General features: G+C 31.5%; 1 protein-coding gene across 1 annotated transcript in view; it reads left to right on the top strand.

Annotated features, from left to right (window-relative positions):
- Nucleotides 1-12,885, top strand: part of LOC139489422 (uncharacterized) — a 35,406-nt gene extending 22,521 nt beyond the window's left edge. The window contains exons 18-25 of the mRNA XM_071275742.1: nucleotides 390-623; nucleotides 1,942-2,130; nucleotides 4,416-4,576; nucleotides 5,623-6,313; nucleotides 7,167-7,296; nucleotides 8,250-8,503; nucleotides 8,772-8,946; nucleotides 11,338-12,885. Coding sequence (XP_071131843.1) covers nucleotides 390-623; nucleotides 1,942-2,130; nucleotides 4,416-4,576; nucleotides 5,623-6,313; nucleotides 7,167-7,296; nucleotides 8,250-8,503; nucleotides 8,772-8,946; nucleotides 11,338-12,740 — 3,237 coding nt within the window. The 3' untranslated portion in view covers nucleotides 12,741-12,885. The remainder of the gene's footprint in view (nucleotides 1-389; nucleotides 624-1,941; nucleotides 2,131-4,415; nucleotides 4,577-5,622; nucleotides 6,314-7,166; nucleotides 7,297-8,249; nucleotides 8,504-8,771; nucleotides 8,947-11,337) is intronic.
- The last annotated feature ends 10,814 nt before the right edge of the window (nucleotides 12,886-23,699 follow it).

The raw sequence follows: 23,699 nt of genomic DNA, 5'->3' as shown, positions 1-23,699 counted from the left end.
GTCATTTATTAGACCGTTGTTTTCCTAGTGTGAATTGTTTTACATTTTTTTTAATGGACGCCCTTAATTCATGTAATATATATATTTACAGATATAAGTTGACAAAATTTTTTTTCCCCTCAATGTTGATAAGGGCCCTACGGTATAGCAGTTAACATCCACGTCATTTTCATACTAGATAACTTATTTACAAGTATTAAACATGCCTTTATTGTTAAAAATAGTACAGATCCAAAGATTGGTTATATGAGAAGCGAAGTACATTACATGATACAAATAGAAATTAGCTGTTATACCGTTCCTATGTTGGTAGCTTAATCATCGTTCAATTATAACCTGCGCTAATTTGCATGTTTTCAATTTAATAAACAATTTGATTTTTATTTCAGGTTTCGTCATCGTCGACAATTAACGAGACGGTATGTGAATGCTTAAATCCACCAGGAAACAGTTTCGCCACAACATTTTACGTTCCACCAAACACCATTGACTTTGGTAGTGTATTCAACAAATTTGATCTGAAAAATAATGCGGCAGTGTTTGCAACTGTAGTATCTCTAGTTATAATTTACCTTTTGATTTGTGTATGGGCATTTCGGCAAGACAGAACAGATCATTTGAGGGTATTTTATTTTAAGTTTTAACTGATGTTTACAGAACTTTTTGGTTGAATTTCTAAAATTATAAGAAATTGATTAATCACATTTGCACATAATTCTGAACTTTGTCAAAGGAATAAGCTTAGTAGAAATGAAGGAAATATCTGAAAAAAATATATCCTGTTGTCTTTGATAACAATTATCGATACCCCATGTAAATGTATAGCAAACTTAATGGTTTACGTTAATGAACAAAAATAACACTAAATAAAAATAGTTGCATTTGAAGCGATTTGTTTGATTTACCACCATTGAAAACGTTCAAACCAACACTTAATTTATGTTTTAATGAGGTACAAAGAAGAAATTATAAATTATAAACGATAGAATGAATATAAAGAGATGTTGTATATGACTTCACTTGAGATCAAATGAAGTGGATGTACGCAATTATAGAGCACTTAACGGCTTCCACAATGAGACAACTCATATCATATAATCGACACCTCAATTTAAATCATTTCAAACGAAAAACCTAACGGAATATTTTATAACAAAACAATTTACAAAAAAATATGACAGACATTAACAAACGACAACCACTGATCTACACACTTTTGTCTTGGGGTAGACGCGTCAAGACTGTGGCGTGATTAAGGTAGCAACCATTTAACTTAAGGAGGGTTATATTTTTTTTGTTCGCGCAAGACGCATACAATTCAATTTGGTTTTACAATACTATCAATTTCTTCAGTTTGAGGAAAATGTGCATTAAGATTTTTTTTGTCTTCTTCTTAAACAGATTTGTTTTCAATCAATTTGGAATCTGATTTTTTTTAAGGAAAAATTATTATAAATAAATATATGTTTGAAGGCACAAACCCTACTCCTCCTCTCACCTTCGGCAGTGGTGAAACAGCACAACTTATAAACAAACTATCGAAAACTATAAACGAACACGAATAGAATAAGAGAAACAGGAAAAAACTAGTTAAAAAATGTTCAAATCGTTAATCGATTAAGACGTGACAAATCAATTTCAAATATACACAAAGAAAGCCTCTCCGGGATACAAGCATCACTCAAAATACAAAACCTTAATTCAACATATCAAACTTCAGAAAACTACATACTCGATTTGTGATCAATGAAAAAGAAAAGAAAAAAGAAACGAAGAATTGCTTTGAAATGATTGAGACCACAAATGAGTCTTGCAGGTCTGGCGTATTACAAATTATAATCCTGGTACCTTCGATAACTAAATAGAGGTATATAAAATATTATGAGATTTGTTGGAGTTTCAGCATTTCACATTTTAAAATGTCTTTCATTTTTTATACAGTGGGCTTTATCTTACCTTATTGACAATGGACCGTATGATGAATACCTCTACATTCTAACTGTGTACACAGGTCTGCATAGGCATGCTGGAACAAAGTCCAATGTTAATTTTCTCATAATTGAAGGTGATCCAAAAACCAGGAAAACTGTCTCTTCTGAAATTCGAATCTTAGACGACGGAACTAACCAAGTTAGTTTAATTCTTTTTGAGTATTGGTCTTGTCCATGTATCATTATTCCTCAATTTTTATCTTTAAGGTTTGAGATCTGAAATACTGTATACCTATGATTTGGAACATATCATGAGCTACTATTGTAATTGTGTATAATTTTTCATATTTTTGAACCAATACATCTAGATATGTTAGTATATCGATTAAGTTTTTGAAATTTTCAAAATTAAAAAAATACTATAAGTTGCATTTCTGTAAATATTGACAATGCAATTTCCCACAGGAACTCCTTTTACGGCTAATACTGTACCACTTTTACTATGAAAATTTGAAAAAAAATCTTATCCTAGAATTGAAAGTTCATATGCACCACAATTGTTTTCAAAGGTCAAAATATGGGGCTGTGCGGCATATTTTCAACGTTTATATGCCCTGAACTTCTCAGAGTTTAAACTAACACTAATTTTCTTAACTACCCCTACCTCGAATGAAAGGTTACCACAGATTTCAATGTAAACAATATGCACGTGTTTATTTACTGGTAACATTCCCAAGTTCTGTATCTGCGATATGGAACACAGAGAGCATAACTGGGAACCAGTATGTAAACAAAATAAATTTTCTATGAATATTCAATTTCTCACCAAAAGAGGCGTGTTTTAAGCAACAGCTGTATTTACAAAGTGCAACCTTAAGGCTTTTATTTATATTATTAAATTGATCTGCATTATTTGTATGTACTTTAAAAAATTTTTTTCACTTTATGCAAATTGTTTATATTATTCTTTAACTAATATATAATTTCATTGGACATGCAGCATTTTTCTATTTTCACTTACCCTCATAATCCCAGCCAACCCATAGTTACATATGATAGTATTAGCAACATGTCTTTAATTAAGGGAAAACGGTAGTATCAAATTTTCCCAGCATTAGGTTGGCCTTTTGTGTACCCAAGGCAGGTGAAGGAAGTCAAATTAGGAGCGCTGTAATTGGATGTAAGGTTACAATATAGTTTTTATTTATCTATGAATAACTGCAGTGTGTATATTTACAATATAAATTAAAAATTTAATAAAAGTAGAGAATTTGTTCGAAAAGACTTGCAAAATTTCATAAATTTGGTGCAAAATGACGGTGGGCATGGATAACATAAACAAGCTCCGTTAGAAGTTGGTCATGATACTATTTGGCTTTAATTTTTAAAACACAATAATAAAGAACTAACACAACATATAACTGTTTTATCCAGGTTTTTACCTTAAAAAGTGGTTAATTTAGAAAATGTTAATATTGTCGCCTATGCAGAATAACATGAATAAATAGTACCGTTTTCCCTATACGCCCGCTGAGCCCGAGGATTTGTCGATACTTATTTCTACATCATTTCCGTCGTTTTGTTGTCGTTATTATCAAAATATCTTAATTTATGACTTTCTTTTCTTTTTAATTTTCCTTCTTATAACATAGCGCTCCCTTGAACCATAAGGTATTGATGATAATTAAACAACAGCGTACTGACATTTGATGAAGTGTTAGAGTGAAAATCACACTCTGTAAAATTATCAACCTTGATTTCGTCTGCTATAGACGAGTGTTACCTTTTTCACAAACTTGTTCGATGTCCGTCGAGGAATAACAAAATGAAAACCACATGAAAACCAAAGTTGAAGAACAACTTTGCTTTTACTTAAGTCTGATCTAACAAAAAATGCCCTTTGTTCGTTTGAATCTTTAATTGTAAATTGATTTCGGATTCATTATTTTTCGTAACCCCCTTTTTACGAATTTGTTTTACATATACAGGTTATTATTTATCCTATCGCGGAGAGTGAAATGATAAATTCCAAAACATTATATCACGTAGACAATTTAAGGTGTTGTTTCGATTGATATGCATCGGTTATATGTTAGCCATGGAGGTACAAAATGTATAGAATCAACGGATGTAACAATTTGAAGAAATAATTAAATGAGGTGAATGTGCAATCAAATAAGTTCATAGAATCTTTAGAAATCTCTAAAGAGAAAAAATTAACTGAAAAACTAAATAACTTTTCTTTTAGAAGCAGACCATTAGTTAGGATTGAAAAAATAATTTTCAAATATTCCTAAACAATTACATTTTTAAGGCATTGGTTTTTCTGAAACCATTCAAAAATAAATTGTTTTGCAAAGTACAAGGAAATATATCATCTGTTTTACAAATACAATAGGAAATCTAAAATAAACAATGAGTCACTGTACTTTTTTAATAATTCAAAATCAAAGCACATGTTTACATCTATTTCTCATTTAAAAGGATTTTGATGTTGGAAGCATAAGAAAATTTGTAATGAGTGTGCCAAGAAAAATTAAAGATCCGTCTGTATTAAGGATTTGGCATGATAACAGTGGACAAGGGAACGCTGCATCATGGTACCTAAACAAGATAATATTAGATGATATACAAACAGATGAAAGGTATTTCTTACAGACCTCTCAAGACTTCTTCCTGAATACATAGTATAGCAAAATATGAAAGTCATATGAAAACAAAAATATCAGCTCTGATGATATCGTTTGATATGATAACATTGTGTAAAGTAAAATAAAATGAATAACGAACTACGAGGAAGGTTCAAAACGAAAGTCCTTAAGTAAATTGTAAAATCAAAAGCTCAACCACTTCAAACGAATGAATACATAACCACACAGTTAATGGCATTATGCAAGATATATCTTTCGTATCTTTACTAATAGGTAAATCAATTGAAGGCATGGATATATGTAATTTTGAAAATAATGAATGACACATATTGAAAAGTCTTGTATATACTGATACTTATTTTTGTCATACAAATGTAAAATGTGTAAGTTAATTGTGTGCTGCAAGATAGACCAATATCAGTTGATATTTGTAGTTAAAATGAAATTGACAAAAAACATTTCCTTTCTGCTTATTTGTCATCGATACTAGCATAACATCAGGATGCTCACTAAATGCATCACCAAAAAGGCAGTAATTGTCAAAATGTGCAACTGTTGGATAAATTTTAGTATCGCACATTATAAAAATGGTTTATTCAACATTAAGAAAATGTAAAATAACAACAATACCGAACTTCAAAGAGTATTAAAAACGGAAAGTCCGTAGTCTAATGGCTATATCCTTAGAACAAGTACATCAAACAAATGGATAACAACTGTCATAATATTCCTGACTTGAGACAGGCATTTTATTAAGTAGAAAATGGTGGATGAAACCTTGATATATAGCCTCTCACTTGTATGACACTAGCATAAAGTTCTATTATTATTAATAATGATAATCCTATAATATTGCCTCATGTGAGAATGTTAACTAGACATTTACAGTCTCATAAGACCTATGATGTCACAGTATTATGAATATCAAGGTGTATCGAAATGTTAAAAGGCATTTTCTCGATTTTTCAAATATCACGATCATTAACCTACAATACATTCTTCAAGGTGATACACTTAGTATTATAATTATGATTTAATAGGTACCTCTTTATATGCAACCAATGGTTGTCTTTGGACCACGATGATGGATGCATAAGCTGTTGTATACCTGTAACTAACAGTGCAGAAAAATTCAGATTTTCATTTCTGTTTTACGAGAAAACGCGGGAAAACACAGTAGATAAACATATGTGGCTCTCAGTAGCGGTCAGACCAGAAGATAGTAATTTTACGCGACTAGAACGTTTGGCATGCTGTTTAACATTGTTATTTTTGACAATGATTTCGAACGCTATGTTTTATGGACAGGATACCGGAGGACGAATATCATTAGGACCTATAGAGTTTTCTCTGTCAGGAATATATATTTCATTCATTGGTGCGCTTATAGCTACGCCTCCAGTATTCCTGGTTGCATACATGTACAGAAATTCGAGTTGTCGAAAACAAGGAAGCAAAAAGGCCACAGAGACACAAAACGGAAGGTCAGAACTTCCACTGAATTTACAAAATGACCAACTAAATAAGGATTTAACATTGAATGTCACTGACACATTTCTCCCATTCTGGTGTAGATATATTGCATGGTTTATTGTGACTACGGCAGTGTTTGTGTCTGGATTTTTTCTTATTCTCTACAGTATGGAGTGGGGAAAAAGCAAATCCGAGCAATGGCTGCTTTCCTTCTTTTTGTCGTTCTTTGAATCAATGTTTGTGGTGGATCCGCTGAAGGTATTAGTTAACAATGTAAAATCTATTAGTTTTAAACATTTAAGATTATAATCAGAAGTAAATAATAGAAATGACTACATTTATGTCGGGAAATGAAGAAACAAGGTTGAGTTACTGCGATTACGCTGAAAAATTAGATAAATGAGTGCGAAATGTAAAACGGATGGGATTGATTCGAAATGAAACAAAAATCGCTACATTAAAATAAGAGACAAAAAAAAAAATTAACTGAAATCAGACATATGTTTATTGTTTTCAGTATAAAACTATTATTTTTACGTTACAATCAAAGCTACATATTTTTAACGAAATTAAATTTAAATAGTTTTTTTTAAATCGAAAGACACACGGAACCGATTCATATAAATATCATAAAAAGGCATGTATTTTATGCTCTCTTTCAACATGGTTAAAAGTATTATTTTAACTCAAACGTTCAGAAATTAAAACCTGAAAAGGGTTTTGTTGATGCAATACTAGAATAACATTTTATATGTTGATGTATCTTTTAATCGCTTTTAAGACTTTACCTTGATCAGGAACACCCAACCATTAAATATCTAGAAGCCACGAATGGAAATATTCTTGTGAATACTGTGGATTCATTATTATTCGTCGGATACCAATTTTCGTGGGTTTCGTTGGTACAGATGAACCACAAAGTCAAATAGTCAATGAATACATTTATTCAATAGACGTTGTATACAGGGATTGGTGAAACCACGAAATAAAACATCCACGATAATGCAAATTTTCACCAATCTACGAAAATTGGTACCCACGAAAATAAATGAATCCACAGTATACGTTTCAACTCTTATTTGTTAAGATTTATATGATTGTTTATTTATAGATTATAGTAATATCAGTCTTGTTATCCGGGATTATTAAAAGTCACAGAGAAAAATACGTTAAATACGATAGAGAAAAAGTTCTGTTTGAAACTAAACGACACGCATGTACACCGGTGACATATCTTTTAGGTAATATATATAAATTCGTATTATTAACGTATATAATGTATTTGGTGATTTCGCTATTGTAATGACTGATATGCTGTGTAAAGAAAAAAAAATTAAAAGCTGACTTTTGAAACAACTAACGGAAAAATTTATAATATATAAATCAAACAATGCACAAATTTGCAGTAAACAACATGTATACTCATAATTGTTCACTACTTGTGTAAATATGCATCCTCTATTTAAAATGTCTTATTTGAAATTAAACGCTAAGTTGTATGTCTATGACAAGCTCGTCACGAGGAGATTGATTCATATATATTAATATTTTTAGTCCATTTAGATAATGTAACCATTTAAATGTTTAATCCTAACAATAGCTTGGTCTATTCAACTTGTTGCCTTTTCTGGCTGTTGTTCGTGTGTTTCTTTGTCAATTGTATTCTCCAATTTATTTATATTGTAGTCCTGTGGTGTTGAGTTGTCCTTTGAATGTTATATTTCACATGGCTATAAAAGGGGAGGTTTGGCATGCCACAAAACCAGGTTCAACCCGCCATTTTTGCTTTAAAAATGTCCTGTACCAGGTGAGGAATATGGCCATTGTTATATTATAGTTCGTTTCTGTATGTGTTACATTTTAACGTTGCGTCGTTTGTTTTCTCTTAGTTTTGAGTGTAAATTCACATTGCGATAAGACGTGTCACGGTACTTGTCTATCCCAAATTCATGTATTTGGTTTTGATGTTATATTTGTTTTTCTCGTGGGATTTCGTCTGATGCTTGGTCCGTTTCTGTGTGTGTTACATTGTAGTGTTGTGTCGTTGTTCTCCTCTTACATTTAATGCGTTTCCTTCAGTTTTAGTTTGTTACCCCGATTTTGTTTTTTGTCCATGGATTTATGAGTTTGAACAGCGGTATACTACTGTTGCCTTTATCTAGTCTTAATTTAAACTTCCCTTTTCTTTTATTAGATTTATTCAAGAAGAACATTGTTCCCCTGCAATCAAAAGAAATTAAAAAAATGAAAGAAGAAAGAAAGAAACGACTTAAAAGCCAAGAGATGTTTATTGAACTAGTGCTATATATGATATTCCTTGCTGTTTTGTATTGCGTCAGTTTCAGTAACAGAGATTCGACATGGTATAACATCAAACAACATCTCAACCAACAACTGGTTACACCACTCAATGTGTCAGTCGGAGATACGACAATTAGATATGACCAGGTATTGTTGTTATCATTTTTATATGGTACATTTGATCATTCATGAGTGACTTTAAACAATAGGTTGCACGTAAAGTTCCCTTTATTCAGCTAAAATATTTTAATTCGCAAAGACAATACTAATTTGAAATTCACAATTTATATAGTGTTATTTAGTTACTTGGAAGATAAAGGATATCTTAGTTTAGCTTAACTATAATGGCGAACATTAGAGTTGAATTTTAACTTTTAATATTTGATGACATTTAATATGTTGTGTTCGTTTCCAGGTAAAAACTACGTCTGATTTGTATTCCTGGCTTGATCAGACCCTCATACCATTTCTGTTTCCACAAAACCGTGCCAATGGAGACAAACTAAATTCCAATGAAAGATTGTTTGTACAAGATGAAGTTAATTTTCGTGTAGGCCCAATGAGACTTAGACAGGTTCGGGCAGTTGAAGGTACAAACTAATGTTTATTTACTTATAGTTTAGGCAAGATAATTACTAACATTTCCAAAATTATTATTTAATCAATTATTGATTTTTTGACATCCAAGACTAGGCGATTAGTTATTCTTGTTAACTAAATATTAAAACCAGGCGTAATATCTTATTGTAGAGGGATAAAATATACCAGAGGGACAGTCAAACTCATAGATCGAAAAAATCTGACATTGCCATGGCTTAAAACAAAATGACAGGACAAACAACAGCACATAAGATACAACAAAGAAAACTAAAGACTAAGCAACACGAACCCAGCCAAAAACTGGGGGATGATCTCAGGTGCTCCAGAAGGGTACGCAGATCCTGTTCCACATGTGGCACCCATCGTGTTGAAATCTTTATTGTAATCTTTTAACTGATGATGCATATATAGAAATTAGTACCTTATTTTCCAAATATTAAACATACAAAAATAAATCAAAAGTAATTGGTAAGTTTTTTTCGAGAATCGAATCTGCAAATGTGATATTTTTAAATTTAATTCATGGAGGGGAAGAGTTGTTTTAAAAGATGTTTTAATTCTATCTTATAGACAGGAATGTAAAACAAACCACTATATAATCAACTGAATAAGTTCAAAAATTTTATGGCATTTTATCCGTATTTGTTATTTTTATGATTAACTCTGACTACGAAGGTTATGTACAATCAGTGTTTCCCTAAATTTTGAAGTTAATTGTAAAAAGAGGGTGAATAAACAAAAGTTAAATAAAACAAAATCAATTGTTGATAAAAAAAAGTTAGGATGAAATGACTCTCCACATAAAACTAAAGACAGAACAACAATAACAAGAATAACAGAAGATTACCGGGCCACGTCCACTTGTATTTTTGTCCTTCTGATGAGCTAAGCCTTTTTCAGATGATTTTTATAGTTTGTTCTTATGTTGTACTGTTATACTACTGTCCCAGGTTAGGGGATGGTTGGGATCCCGCATAATGTTTAACCCCGCCACATTATTTATGTATGTGCCTGTCCCAAGTCAGGAGCCTGTAATTCAGTGGTTGTCGTTTGTTTATGTGTTACATATTTGTTTTTCGTTCATTATTTTACATAAATAAGGCCGTTAGTTTTCTTGTTTGAATTGTTTTACATTGTCTACTCGGGGCCCTTTATCGCTCACTATGCGGTATGGGCTTTGCTCATTGTTAAAGGCCGTACGGTGACCTATAGTTGTTAATGTTTGTGTTATTTTGGTCTTTTGTGGATAGTTGTCTCATTGGCAAGCATAACACATCTTTTTTTTATACGGTGCTCCGAAATGACAATCAGTCCATTTGGAAAGCATACACTTAGTACGCATGTCAACGTTTTTTCGTCAACAGATATATTTTTCTTGTCCAACTTATGGCAATATCGGGCGCATAGCTCATATATGTTCCGTTGTATAGTACAAAACACAACGCAACGCTACACTCAATATGAGTAGACACATTAATAATGTATCGGATGCGAATAAAACACAGAAAATCAGATTCCTAGCTTCGGACAGGTGCAAACATTTGCAGCGGGATTGAACGTTTTAATAGTACCAAACCTTCTCCCTTTTTCTGAAACAATAGTATAACATCACAACAAAGAAAAACAGACGATAAAATATCAATTGGAAGGCTTAATTCAATACAAAAAACGTAAATTAACACACTATGAACTTATAAATTTGATCTGCGATACATGAATGCAAATACATAGTTAATACAATATTAGGGACAAACATTCAAGGCCAAATAGCAAACAAACAAGTCCAAACAAAGCCATGACAAGACATCACCGCGAAATACTTAATAACCCTGAGAAAATAATCACTTTTGAAAAAAAAACTGTTTTCATAAAATACACAGGTAAATGAAAAATAACTTTGTCGTTTTAGGTATAATACTTCTGTGTATATAAAATTTTCCAATAATTAGGAATACCAAGAAAGTTCTGTGAAATAAATACCTAATTTAAGACTAGATACATATGGGGTGAATATCAACAATGAAACTATACAATTAGAGCTAGATAACACTTCCCTGTACAGATTTAAGGAGAGTAATCTTGAAGTTCATACAAATATGTTTAAAGAAGTGAAAATTAGTAGATATTCCAAATAATCAAAACTGGTATATAGACAAGATAAAATTGAAAAAGGAAATGGGGAATGTGTCAAAGCAACAACAACCCGACCCTTAAGCAGATTACAGCCGAATGCCACCGATGAGTCTTCAATGATCCATATTAATATATAAAAAAGCATTACAAATTATTGTATCAACAGGTCAAATTAACAAGAAAGTACGATTTGAAAGTACTCGCAGTAAATTGGAATATTTGATCACTACATATTTTCTCCTTTATAGAACCATGTAAGACACGTTTATGGGAGAATTTAACTTGTTACGACAAGTATTCTATCTACCGAGAAGACGATCACAGCTACTGTGTTGGATGGGAGTCACCTCCATGTGTTAGAGGTCAATCAGTTTACAAAGTAACGTTTGCTGCATGGACGTTTGTGACGTCTGCGGAGATCTGGGGACTTCCGGTCAATGGGTTACATTGTTATTACAGTGGAGGGGGATATATAGCCGAATTTGTTGTCAATTACAACATTTCACGATTAGTTCTAAGCGATTTATACAAGTACACCTGGATAAACCGCCAAACGAGAGCTGTTTTTACCGAGTTTACCTTGTACAACGCCAATGATAATGTGTTTACCTATGTAACCTTCTTGATTGAATTCCCGGAAACTGGAGGCGTAATTACAAGTTATTCATTCCAACCGTTCAGGCCGTATCAGCATGTAGGAAGTCTTGGTTTGTTTGTTTTTATATGTGAAGTAATTCTTTTGATTGGAATGGTGGTATTTGCAGTTAGTAAAATCATGTACATTCGCCGACATGGGAAAAGGACTTTTAGAGAATTATGGCACATACTAGATGTTATGATCACTATTTTATTTTTCATCTGTTGTATTATGTATATCGGCAGATGGATAATGATCAATGCAGCAATGGATGAATTTGAGAAAAATAAAAACAAATTTGTAAACTTCAGTCATATAGCTTCATGGGATGAGTTATTTAATGTTTTTCTGGCATTCACAATATCTTTGACAACATTCCGAATCATGAGAATTCTAAGCTACAATGATAGAATAAACCAACTGGGAACTGTTCTTTCCAATGCTGGTCGAGATCTGTGTGGATGTTTTATAATGTTTTTTCTTGTATATGCAGCATTCATTATATCTGGACATCTATTGTTCGGACGACATTTAGAAACCTACAAAAACTTATTCGTGTCATCGACAACTTTAGTCAATGCTATAATTGGTAGAAATAGCATAAATGATCTGTTTTCAATTGAACCAGTTATTGGTAGGGTATACTATTTCTTTTTTGTATTATTTTTATTATGGATTTTGATGACCATGTTGAATGCTACATTAAATGTGGGTATAACATCAGTGCGGAATCAGGCAGTTCAATCACAATACGGTTTTATAAATCTTTTATTAGCATTCTTCAGAGAAACTGTTGGATCAGTTATACCACACGGTAAAACTGAATCAAAACAAGCGAAAGAAAGGGACAATATGCGGGGTTACAAATTATATAAAGATACCCCAAAAGAAATAGAAATTATACGATCTATAACCGGAGCAACAAACAAAGAAACCATGAAGGAGACCAGAAATAGGGATAACAAGAAAGAAACAGTTAAAACGAAACGACGAAAACGACGAATTTATATGTAGTATATTGAAATTGATAACTTAACCATTGTTTTATTCATGCTTACATTGATAACATAACAAGTGTTTTATTCGTTCTGAAATTGTTAACATAACAAGTGTTTTATTTATACTGAAATTGATAACATAAAAAGTGCTTTATTTAAAATACGATTTTTTTCAAATATTTTATTTGCTGTTTTGAAACCTTAGCATGCATATATTGTCATCATGACCACAGCAGAATCTGTATGTTATCATATGTAAAAATTGCTTTGTACCATTAACTTGGTTTGATAAAAAATAAAACACTCCTTTAGGAAAATAAAAGTGGTAGTAGGAAAAGGGTTGTCCCTGTTATACTCTGCTGTGGTCACAATAAAAATACATACATGTTATAACTCATCAGAGGTATTCGGCGAAAAAAACCAGAAACGGTCAAACGGAAAAACTGTAAAACACATCGTGCTAAAGGTATCTAAGAGTCATGCTAGTAGGACAGTATAAACCTAGGCCAATAATAGAAGAAACCCTTTTTTCGATTTTTTTTTAACATTTTATTAAAGTTGATCCGAAATTACTGCTACATGTATTTATAAAAATAAAATTGGACTTTTAGAAAATTGTCTTTTAATTGAAATAACTCAATTCTAACCAATATAATGTTCATATTTTTTTGTTATTAAAGCACGTAAACACGACATAAAACTATTGATTAATAATCATAAAAAATTGAAAATCTCTTATTGAGTTGAGGTTTAAATGTAATAACAAAAAGTAAAAACAACAAAAGGAAAATAAGGGTATACAAACACTTAAAATAGATACCATAATTAGAACTCAAAACGCAACATAGATAACTAAATACTGAGTAACAATAACTCCATCAAATACCTCGGTGTTGACCTTAGGAGCTCTGGATGTGTGAAAAAACACTGCTCCTGATGTGCAGTTCCGTATATGTAAGCATAGTACGCCTTACATCTTCGTCAATATAGTCAAACATCTTTCGTCATTGCATGCATTATTGTTTTAGTCAATTGGAACATTTGGTTGGTATGCCTATTATTCAGTATCGTCATTGTGTAGTTTGCTCTATTATTGATGCGACTTAATGTATCACAGACGCATGACTTGCATCTTTTCAGTATCATTTTTGAAATAAAGAGCAGCCATATCTAATTTCTAGTTTCAACATAGATAATGAATACCAAATTGAAGTTCTCTATTCAGGTGAAGAGTTGATGTATTGAAGATTACCAATACTGATCAATTAAGTTAAATGTATAATGATAGGAACAACGTTGATATTTCTACATGATTTTTGCATTTATTTATTTTATCTTTTTTTTTAAATTGTTATATTAAAATGAGATAGTTTCATGTGTCATATGTCATGATCCGCCGTAAACAAAGGCACCAGTAGTATACCGCTGTTCAAAACTCGTAAATCTATGGACAAAAAACAAAATCGGGGTCACAAACTAAAACTGAGGGAAACACATTAAATATAAGAGAACAACGACACAACATAAAAATGTAACACACACAGAAACGGACTAAACATTAGACAAAATCCGATGAGAATATCAAATATAGCATCAAAACCAAACACATGAATTTAGGATAGAAAAGTACCGTGACACGTCTTATAGTAATGTGAATTCACACTCAAATACAAGGGAAAATAAACGACACAACGGAAACACAAAGTTAAAATGTAACACACACAGACACGAACTATACTATAACAATGACCATATTCTTGACTTGGTACAGGACATTTTTAAAGAAAAAAAATGGTGGGTTGAACCTGGTTTTGTGGCATGCCAAACCTCGCACTTTAATGGCAATGTTAAATATAACATTCAAATGACAACATTATATTACAGGACTACAATACAAATAAATAGGAGAACATGAATAAAAGCTAATAAAAGACATCAGGTTTAAAATTCAATACGCCAGAAACGCGCCTCGTCCACACAAGACTCACCAGTGACGCTCAGATATAAAAGTTCTAAAGTCAAAAAAAGTACAAAGTAACATTTGTTTTTGTTTAGTTTGAAAATTAAATTAAGGTTCCTTACTTGTAAGATGTTTTTGTTTAAATCTTCAATTGGATGAGGGTTAATAACTAAATTAACTGATGGACACATTGGTAAAATGAGAAGTACTCGAATATTTTTTTTTATTTTGGTTCATTTATGAGTTTCGAAGTTGTGTGATGCAAACTTTCTAAATTTGTTGGAAAAAAATATTCTTCTTGCTTTTATCAGTCAAAAGGGCAGTTACAGGCAAACAAAGACACCGATGTACTTAATTTGAATAAAGATCTTCTACAACAATTAGTTATCATGGAAACAAAATGATATCAGAGTTTCTTATCAGTTGTTTGAAAATGATTATATTGCCACTTTGTATTGCTATTTCATTTTAAATTACAAAGTGGCGTATCTTATAAATTTTGATTTATAAAGGTACTACGTTAATGTATGCAAATAATTTTATTTAAAACTTAGACGTTCGGTTCCACTTATCTATTATCAAAAGACAAATCACGTGTGATTAATTTTAATAGCTGATTAAATGGTGTTGAAGACTTTCTACATGTCATTGACATTGTTATACACAGTTTTGTCTAAGATTCAGAATTAAATCAAACTGTAAGATTTAATGGATAACAAAAGACAGCATTGGTTGTTTAAAAAAGCAGTAGTATACTACAGATAAATAGTTATCGAACGATGAAGTTAAAACAAATCCACGTCACAAACGAAAACCGAAGAAAACCAGGGACCTTCTATACTAAATAGTATAGAAAGTCCTTCGGGGAAACACATCAACTATAAGAGGGAAACAATGGAATAACAGAAACACTGAACTACCTAGGAATACACACGCCAACAAACATAGAAACGGACTATTTGATTTGAAAACAATATGCGTTTAAATTGTTTTGATGGTGTTTTGAGTTTATGTTTGGTTTTATTAGATTTCTAAGGGGAATAACTTACATTGTGGCAGAACACAGAGTTCACCTTTTGTTAATTTGTATTGATATCAGCCTCTTCACCGCAGTAAGATAGTACGACTGAAAAGTTATAGCGTACATCAAAAGTAATGTTGGACATCATATTTGAATGTATTAAAAAAAAACCACAAGGAATGTATTTGATATTTTTAAATGTTAGAAAAACACTCAATTTGAACATAAAATCAAAACTGTGTGAAGTTTCAGTCTGACAGCATACGCGCGATTCTACGTCAGAGGTAATGATAATCTAACCACTCAGTCCTAGTTAGAACTTGTTCTAAATCTTTACTTAGGCACCGGCCTACCTAAGAACATGACAGGTTAGCTACTGTTACTTAATGTATTCACACTGAAATATAGTTCCCTATAGTTCTCATGTATGTGCACAATATACACACATAAACTGAAAAAAGGGTATATGTCTTTAGCAGTTCATGTATGTCATTAAGGTGTGTTGATGTGCAGGCTTTTTTTTAAAAACATTTTTGATTAGGTAATTGGGTATTGATATCATATTAGTATGATTGACAACTGTCATTATCACCAAACAATCAGAGACAATGTAGATCTTAAATTATAAAACCCCACCTCCTAAACTGTCAATCAAATTGACCACATTACTTATCAACCTCAGTCTTACGTAATTATATAGACCCTCCAATACACAAATATTTGACCTCATAATTGAATACACAAATGTATATATTAGATGTTTGATATATATAAGGATGATAGATTTATTTATTGCCTATTACTTTTGATCTACATTACATAAAGTGATTCTATAAATTATGTCTGAAAGATAAATGATAAATATATTAACATAATTAGGCATAAACTTTACTTGATAAATTTCCAATAATCTGACATCTGTAGTTAATCAACAATTAAGATTAGTTCACTTATTTTTTTTATCAGGAATTGGCTTGAAACAGTTTTAAAATTTAAAAACATTTAATTATAACAAACCATTGTATATTAGTTTATTCCCCATCAATCATTGTGTCTATTTTAGTCATTTGAATTTTTATTAGAAGTGAATATATATTTTTGCAATCAAGAAAGAAACCACATTTCAATAAAATAAGTTTTTTAATTTGTTTACGTTGAAAAAGTACCTTTCCAATGCCTGTGTTGAAAAAATATTTTAAAAATTGACCAAAAAGCACTCTACAACTTTTAATCTTTAATGTCATATAATCTATGTTTCAACTTACAAAATGCCCCAAAACAACATTTTTAGATTATTTTTGTTGACACTAAAGTTCTTAGCTGTTGGTCTAGATTTTATGTTTTAAAGGATAGTTGGTAACATTTACTAGAAGAATTTTTTATTTGCAATTTTTGATTTATTTTGAAACATTTTCAGAACAGGCATCATTATTTGGATAAGATATAAACTGCAGTTTAAATAAAATTTTGTGAATTAAGACCAATATTATTTCAGCGGATTCCATTGAGTATGTAGCCAAAGGTAATATGCTTGGTTAGCCTGCTTGTTAGCTGAATCGTGAAGTCATTATTATATAAGGTTCCCTACTTTAAGAATAGACTAGTCAGACAGATAAGAATAGACCAGTCCTACAGAAAAACAATCTATCTGTATGCTGGACTATGCTACTTCGAAAGAAGGGTAGTATACCTGACCTAATGATGACTTTACGGTTCAGCTAACAAGCAAGCTAACCAAAGATATTACCTTTCGCTACACACTCTATGGAAACCGCTGTAATTTGACTTCATTCTATCCTCATACTGGAAAAGCACTTTTCCTTCTAAAGACCTGTTGTTAACATGGTTAATGTAAATTTCAGCAAAAGTGCTTTATTAATGTTCTTTTTTCCCCACCATACCTTGATATGAAATTATTCAAACTACTCTTCTAATCTTTCCATGAGTGATATCCATCACTTTGATTAATCAAGGGAATAAATTTGAAATTCAGCAATTCTTTAGAATAACAAACTTTCACCATCTTGTTTTCAAATTCCCTCGTGACGGGTATAATATATATATTTTATTTTTCTAGGCCTTAACGACACAAAGGGAGATAGAATGAAACAAGAAGACACGATAAACATTGTAATGGGACAATTGCATTCCAACATTTAAAAAAAAAAGAAAAAGCTGTCACAGTCCTTTTAACTCATTTCATAAAATATTTCATATTAATATAAACTTTATCGTTACAAAAAGCACACACCTCAGTGCAAGTTCATGACGCCTCCTTGAACCCATTTCAGAGGTTTGTTGTGGATAGATAAAGTTGCAGCTATAGATTAGGGGCAATAACAACAGACTGCAAAATATCAAGGGCAAAGAATGTGTTCAAATTTCAGATAATAACAAGCTAATGATGTCATCAAATTATAGATTATAACGGGCATAGAATGTTGACAAATTACAGATTATAATGTCATTAAATGATAATTATAAATGGGACGCAAATTTCGCTAAAGACAGAAACAATAAGTACAGTATTTGGTTTGATCCGCTAGAGGTTTGAAACCTTGACCTCTTGCACGCTTTCACAAGACCAATATGGCGGATTCAAAAATGTAAAAGTTTCAAGTCTAAAAGGGTTGCCACTCGAAGAAATAATTCGTTCTTAAGTAGTAGTTATATTTGCTGTAATAGTTACAATATTTTAATTTTACTTGATGGGTAATAGTTTTATGGACATTTGTTTTGTTTAAATGGTATCTGGGATTGGTTTTCAATTATCTGTTCTATAATTTCCAACGTCAATTTGATATCCTATTATCATTGGATAGAAGAAACTCAAGTATATTTGTTTTCTAAGTTTTAATATCTACAGCAAAGTGTTAAAAGCAGCTCTGTTATTCCCTTAAAGGTGACGAAAAGTTGATGTCATTTTTTTGTATAATGTAATAACTACATGATGAGGACAATTTACTGGTTTCTACTGATTATAAGTAAGTATTTTAACCACAGATCTCTGATTGTTCATGTTTTGTGTCAATGTCCATATTTGAATTTTAAAGGAACCACTGGAATTAAAAGAAAATACGAAATACTCGATCAGTAATAAAAACGATGTGCCGCTTAATTTTCTGCGTGAAAAATATACATTCAAAATTTGAGGAGAACTATAATAAATATAAAGACAATAACGTAAATCATTGTTAGCAATTTCCTTGGATACTGGATTGCTAATGAGATCGCTTCTTCCAAATATGACGATTTTCAGTTTCAGCATTTGGAAAAGTCGCTAACAAAAAATATATTTCTATTTATTTAGGAATATTAACTTTTGAATACTTTTGCTAAAATTATAAATTAAAATGGTTTGCACTGTTTTGCGCTTTTACGTATGCATGAAAATTAAGTTATACATTGAGTATACATTGTTATTCCCGATTGACGTGCATGTCCAAAATTACAACCCTTATAGACAACATCATGCAAAATTGACGAAACGATGTTATGAAATATAAGTCCACGAAAACTAAAAACTGATAGTTTGAGAAACTCAAATCAGTGCAAAATCGAACGAAAATTCAGATGTTCTGCTATGGCAGTTAATACATGTTCCATTTAAGGTACCAAACGTTGTACTCGTCTAAAATAAAATCTTCTCTGGTCTAATTCGATGACATATCTATTTACTAGAATATAAGGACGTTATTACGATAATAAGAAATAAAAAAAATAACAAAGGTAATGTTAGTTGGCACAACTTTTTGGAATTTTGAATCCTCAATGCTCTTCAACTTTGTACTTGTTTGGTTTTAGAAATGTTTTGATATGAGCGTCACTGATGAGTCTCATGTAGAAGATGCGCGTCTGGCGTACTAAATTATAATCTGAGTACCTTTAATAACTTAATATTTTGATTATTGCCAAAAATAAGTTTTTTTAATTTACCGATATAAAAACAATATATGATACATGTGTGTGCCAAAACCTGTTGTTTGATTTCAAAATAGAAATTTTATATATTGTAAATAGCATTTTATTTGATATTGTTCAGTATATCATATATATATATATGCAGTTTAATTGTCTCTTTTTTTACAGTATAGAATGGCTCTCATTTATTTAGTATTCTTTTTTACAATGTTTATATATTGATTGTTTTGATGAGAGATGGGTCTTTGATAAAACATTAAATTGAATTGAATTGAATTGTGATCTCTAACAGAGATTTTCACCAACAGTCCGCAAATCCATGATGATCAAACTAATGTTATGATAGGGGATGTCTATATATAACTGTACTCCCTTAAAATCAAGAGACAATCTTGAAAAAACTTCAAACTTAAAACCTTGCAACAGTTAAAAGATCTCTCGTTGTGATTAAAAAAAACCCTATATCAATACAGAAAATCTCATATTATCTAACCTTAAACACTTCAGTACATTCAGTTTATCAAAATATCAATTAAATATTTGTTTCAAAATGTTTCTTTTATAAGCTCTTTTATCTGGAAATTGAAACATAAAAAATCTAAATAATTAAAGATGTTATAAAAAGTTGAGTGTGTTGTTGGAATCTCTCAATTGAAATATTGCAAATCAATATTGCTTGTTTAATCTGGTAAAATAATTCAATCAACTATTGAAAACTTTGTTATTGGTTTATTATTACTTTGTTTACACTTTTAAGATTAGTAAATTTACATACTTATGATTTACCGGTGTCAGTTTTAACTACATTATGTCATGGCCATTTCATTAAGTTCTTCGACGTTCCCAAAAATACCACAAAAATCACACTAACGTAAATAAGGATTATTTATTATCGAGTATTTAAAATTAACCTTTTAAATCATCGTTCTATAGTTCTTATAAATATTTGCATTCGGATACACATGAATAATCATAATCTGTTAAATTTAAAAAAAAAAAAAAAATTTTACTCGTCATGCCTCACCCGCCTTAAGGATGTACTTAGGTGAGGTTAGGTAAAAAATCATAAATTAAGAAATTTAAACTGATACTATAAGTTAGTAGAGCATCAATTAAGGATAAAGATAATCTTAAATATTGATAGGTCATGGATCTCCTTTTCGAGATATTTGAGATTTAAAAAAATGGCGGGAAAAGGCTGACTCAGACTTTCACCTTATATTTGCATTGGTATTATTTGGGTCTCAAAACAATAGAATGAAAATCAACAAGCTTCTAAAATTTTGGTAAATGACCTTTCATGACTGTTAAGTCTTATATGAAAAAGTAAATGGGTGTTATATGGGGCAAAATATTTTATATTGTATTGTATGTAAAAAACCAAGGAATCCGAACATTTGACACAAATTCTAAAACCTCACCTAAGTACATCCTTAACAAAATCAATCAGAAAACAATAACAAAAAAATAAATTCTAGATAGTTACTACATTGTGAAAGAAAAAGACACAAGGTAAAGTGTGGATAATTTTAGCTCACTTTTCAAATGAATTAGATTTTAAAATATCAATAGACAAGGTATAAAAGTTTTAAAAATTATGTCGGTTTATTATCATTCAAAAAACATTATTTCACTCAAAGATATCTTATTTTACTTTTTGAGTACAATACTAATTTTCGCAACTTTTCAACATGTTGCAGGGGCGGATTAAGCCATATTTAAAGTGAGGGTCCACCCGTATGTTCCCATTTAAAAGCATTGATCGTCTAAAAAGGGGGTTCCAACCCCCGGACAGTGGCGGATCCAGCCATTTTAAAAAGGGGGTGTTCCCAACCAAGAGTAAAAAGGGGGGGGTTCCAACTATATGCTCCCATTCAAATGCATTGATCGGCCAAAAAAAAGGGGGGTTCCAACCCCCGGAACCCCCCCCCCCCCCCCCTGGATCCGCCACTTCCCGGACCCCCCTTTGGATCCGCCACTGTCATGACATGTCCGTTACTGCTGATAGTCTATATCAATTCATGTATCATTGTTATTTTGCTTAGTTTCATTTATTACCTATTCTGACATCGGACTTCTTTTAAACTACTCTGTGTTTTTATTCTATATTGGCTAGAGTTATACGGAGATATTTGAATTCTCACTAAAATGTCAAAGTTTTACCCTTCGCATTTTTGAACCTGTTCCAACTCTGGAGACTCTAGCCATTTTCAATGAAATAGTACATAGTTTTATTTAAGGGCCAGCTGATGCCCACATCCGGGTGCGGGATTTTCTCGCTGTGTTGAAGACCCATTAGTAGTCTTCGACTGTAATATGCTTTTTTGTCGGGTTGTTGTCGCTCTGACATATTCCCCATTACCATTTTCAGTTGCATTAAACAACTCTTACTTACAAACACAGAGAATAAACGCAACAAAAAACATACTTTCAATATGAAACTGTGTTATGTTTCGATGAGCACCATATTTAATCACTGACTAGATATTAGTGTGATAGATGCTACAACCTTTGTATTTTATCGATCACGATAATGAAATTGTATCCTACGGAAGTGTATTAGCGTCACACAACTTTCTTTTTAATGTTTCTTCTTATGTTTGCGTTATAACGGAACATTTGTTTTATCTTATTTCTTATTTAAGACTCAAAGGAAACAACAGTTATTAAAGGAGGAGACTGTATATATTAAAATTTATCACCTTCTTTGTACTCATTGGAAAGTCAAATGCTTGAAGATTTAGAACAGATCATTGACTAATAATAGGCAGAATAATAAATATAAGAAGATGTGGTAAATGTATGAATGCCAATATGAAAATCACCATCTTCAACACGTGTACGGAGCATTGGCTCACACCGAACAGCAAACTATAAAGACCTAAAAATACTACTAGTATATATATACTAGGCAAAAAAAAAAAAAAAAAACGTTACATGCTTATAAAATCATTTAAATTTTTTATAATTAGCTAACATGATTTTGAGAAGAACAATTAGAAGATTTTTTTTTTTATTGAAAACAATATTGCACATTTTCGGACAATTTTTACAGGACGAGTAAAGAATTCGGGTTAACATGTCAATACCTTGTATGACCACCTCTTGCATTTATGACCTCCTGACACCTCCGTCGCATGGAATCAATAAGACGTCGAATAAAATCTTGAGGGATGTTGTTTCATTCCCTGAAAAGTGCTGTTTGGAGTTGGGCTAGCGTTTCCGGTGGATTTTGGCTATTTCTGATACGTCGTCCAAGTTCGTCCCAAAGATGTTCAATTGGTGATAAATCTGGAAACATTGCTGGCCAAGGCAACACATGAATATGGTTATTCTCCAAAAAGGTCATCGAAATGTGTGCCACGTGACAAAGGACATTGTCCTGCTGAAAAACGTGGTTAAAACGATGTCAATACACCTTGCTTGTTATTACATAAAATAATTCATGGAAATTATACACCAGACGTATGTCGTGTTAAATGTCACCCTGTTTTAAGAAAAGAGTCATTACTTTATGCCGAGAAATATGCCTCTCTTCGTACAAATGGGAACATTCGTCTGAAATTTCCCACGATGCAACTCGTTGATATAAGACAATATCGCTCGTTGATATAAGAAAGTTTTTATCGAATCGCTTCTTCTATAGACTGATACTTTTCTAATGCACAAATCATTCTTAGTTTATATATAATAGCTCTTCAAGTATTCCCTTATTCCTATGCATATTTATTATAAATTTGGCCATGTATTTATTTAACAAAAAGGGAGAGGAAATTAGGAGTTTTTCAGAATCTAGAGATTGTTTTTTAACTACAGGTATTGTCATGTTTTTTTTCTTATATACTAGTAATCACAACCGAAATTAGTGACAGACGGACACGTATACAAAACTTAATGAATTATTGAAATCAAGATGTTTGCGTTATATATCGCAAAGGTTTGCATTATATCGCAAAAGTCTGCGTTATACCGCAAAGGTTTGCGTTATATCGCCTGTGTTACAACGCAAACATAGGAAGAAATATTAAAAAATTTGTGTGGCACTAATACGCTTCCGTAGTATTTTGCAGAAG

Source organism: Mytilus edulis, chromosome 9, assembly GCF_963676685.1.
Source record: "Mytilus edulis chromosome 9, xbMytEdul2.2, whole genome shotgun sequence".
Lineage (NCBI taxonomy): Eukaryota > Metazoa > Mollusca > Bivalvia > Mytilida > Mytilidae > Mytilus > Mytilus edulis.
This window is presented reverse-complemented; position numbering and strand designations above follow the sequence as displayed.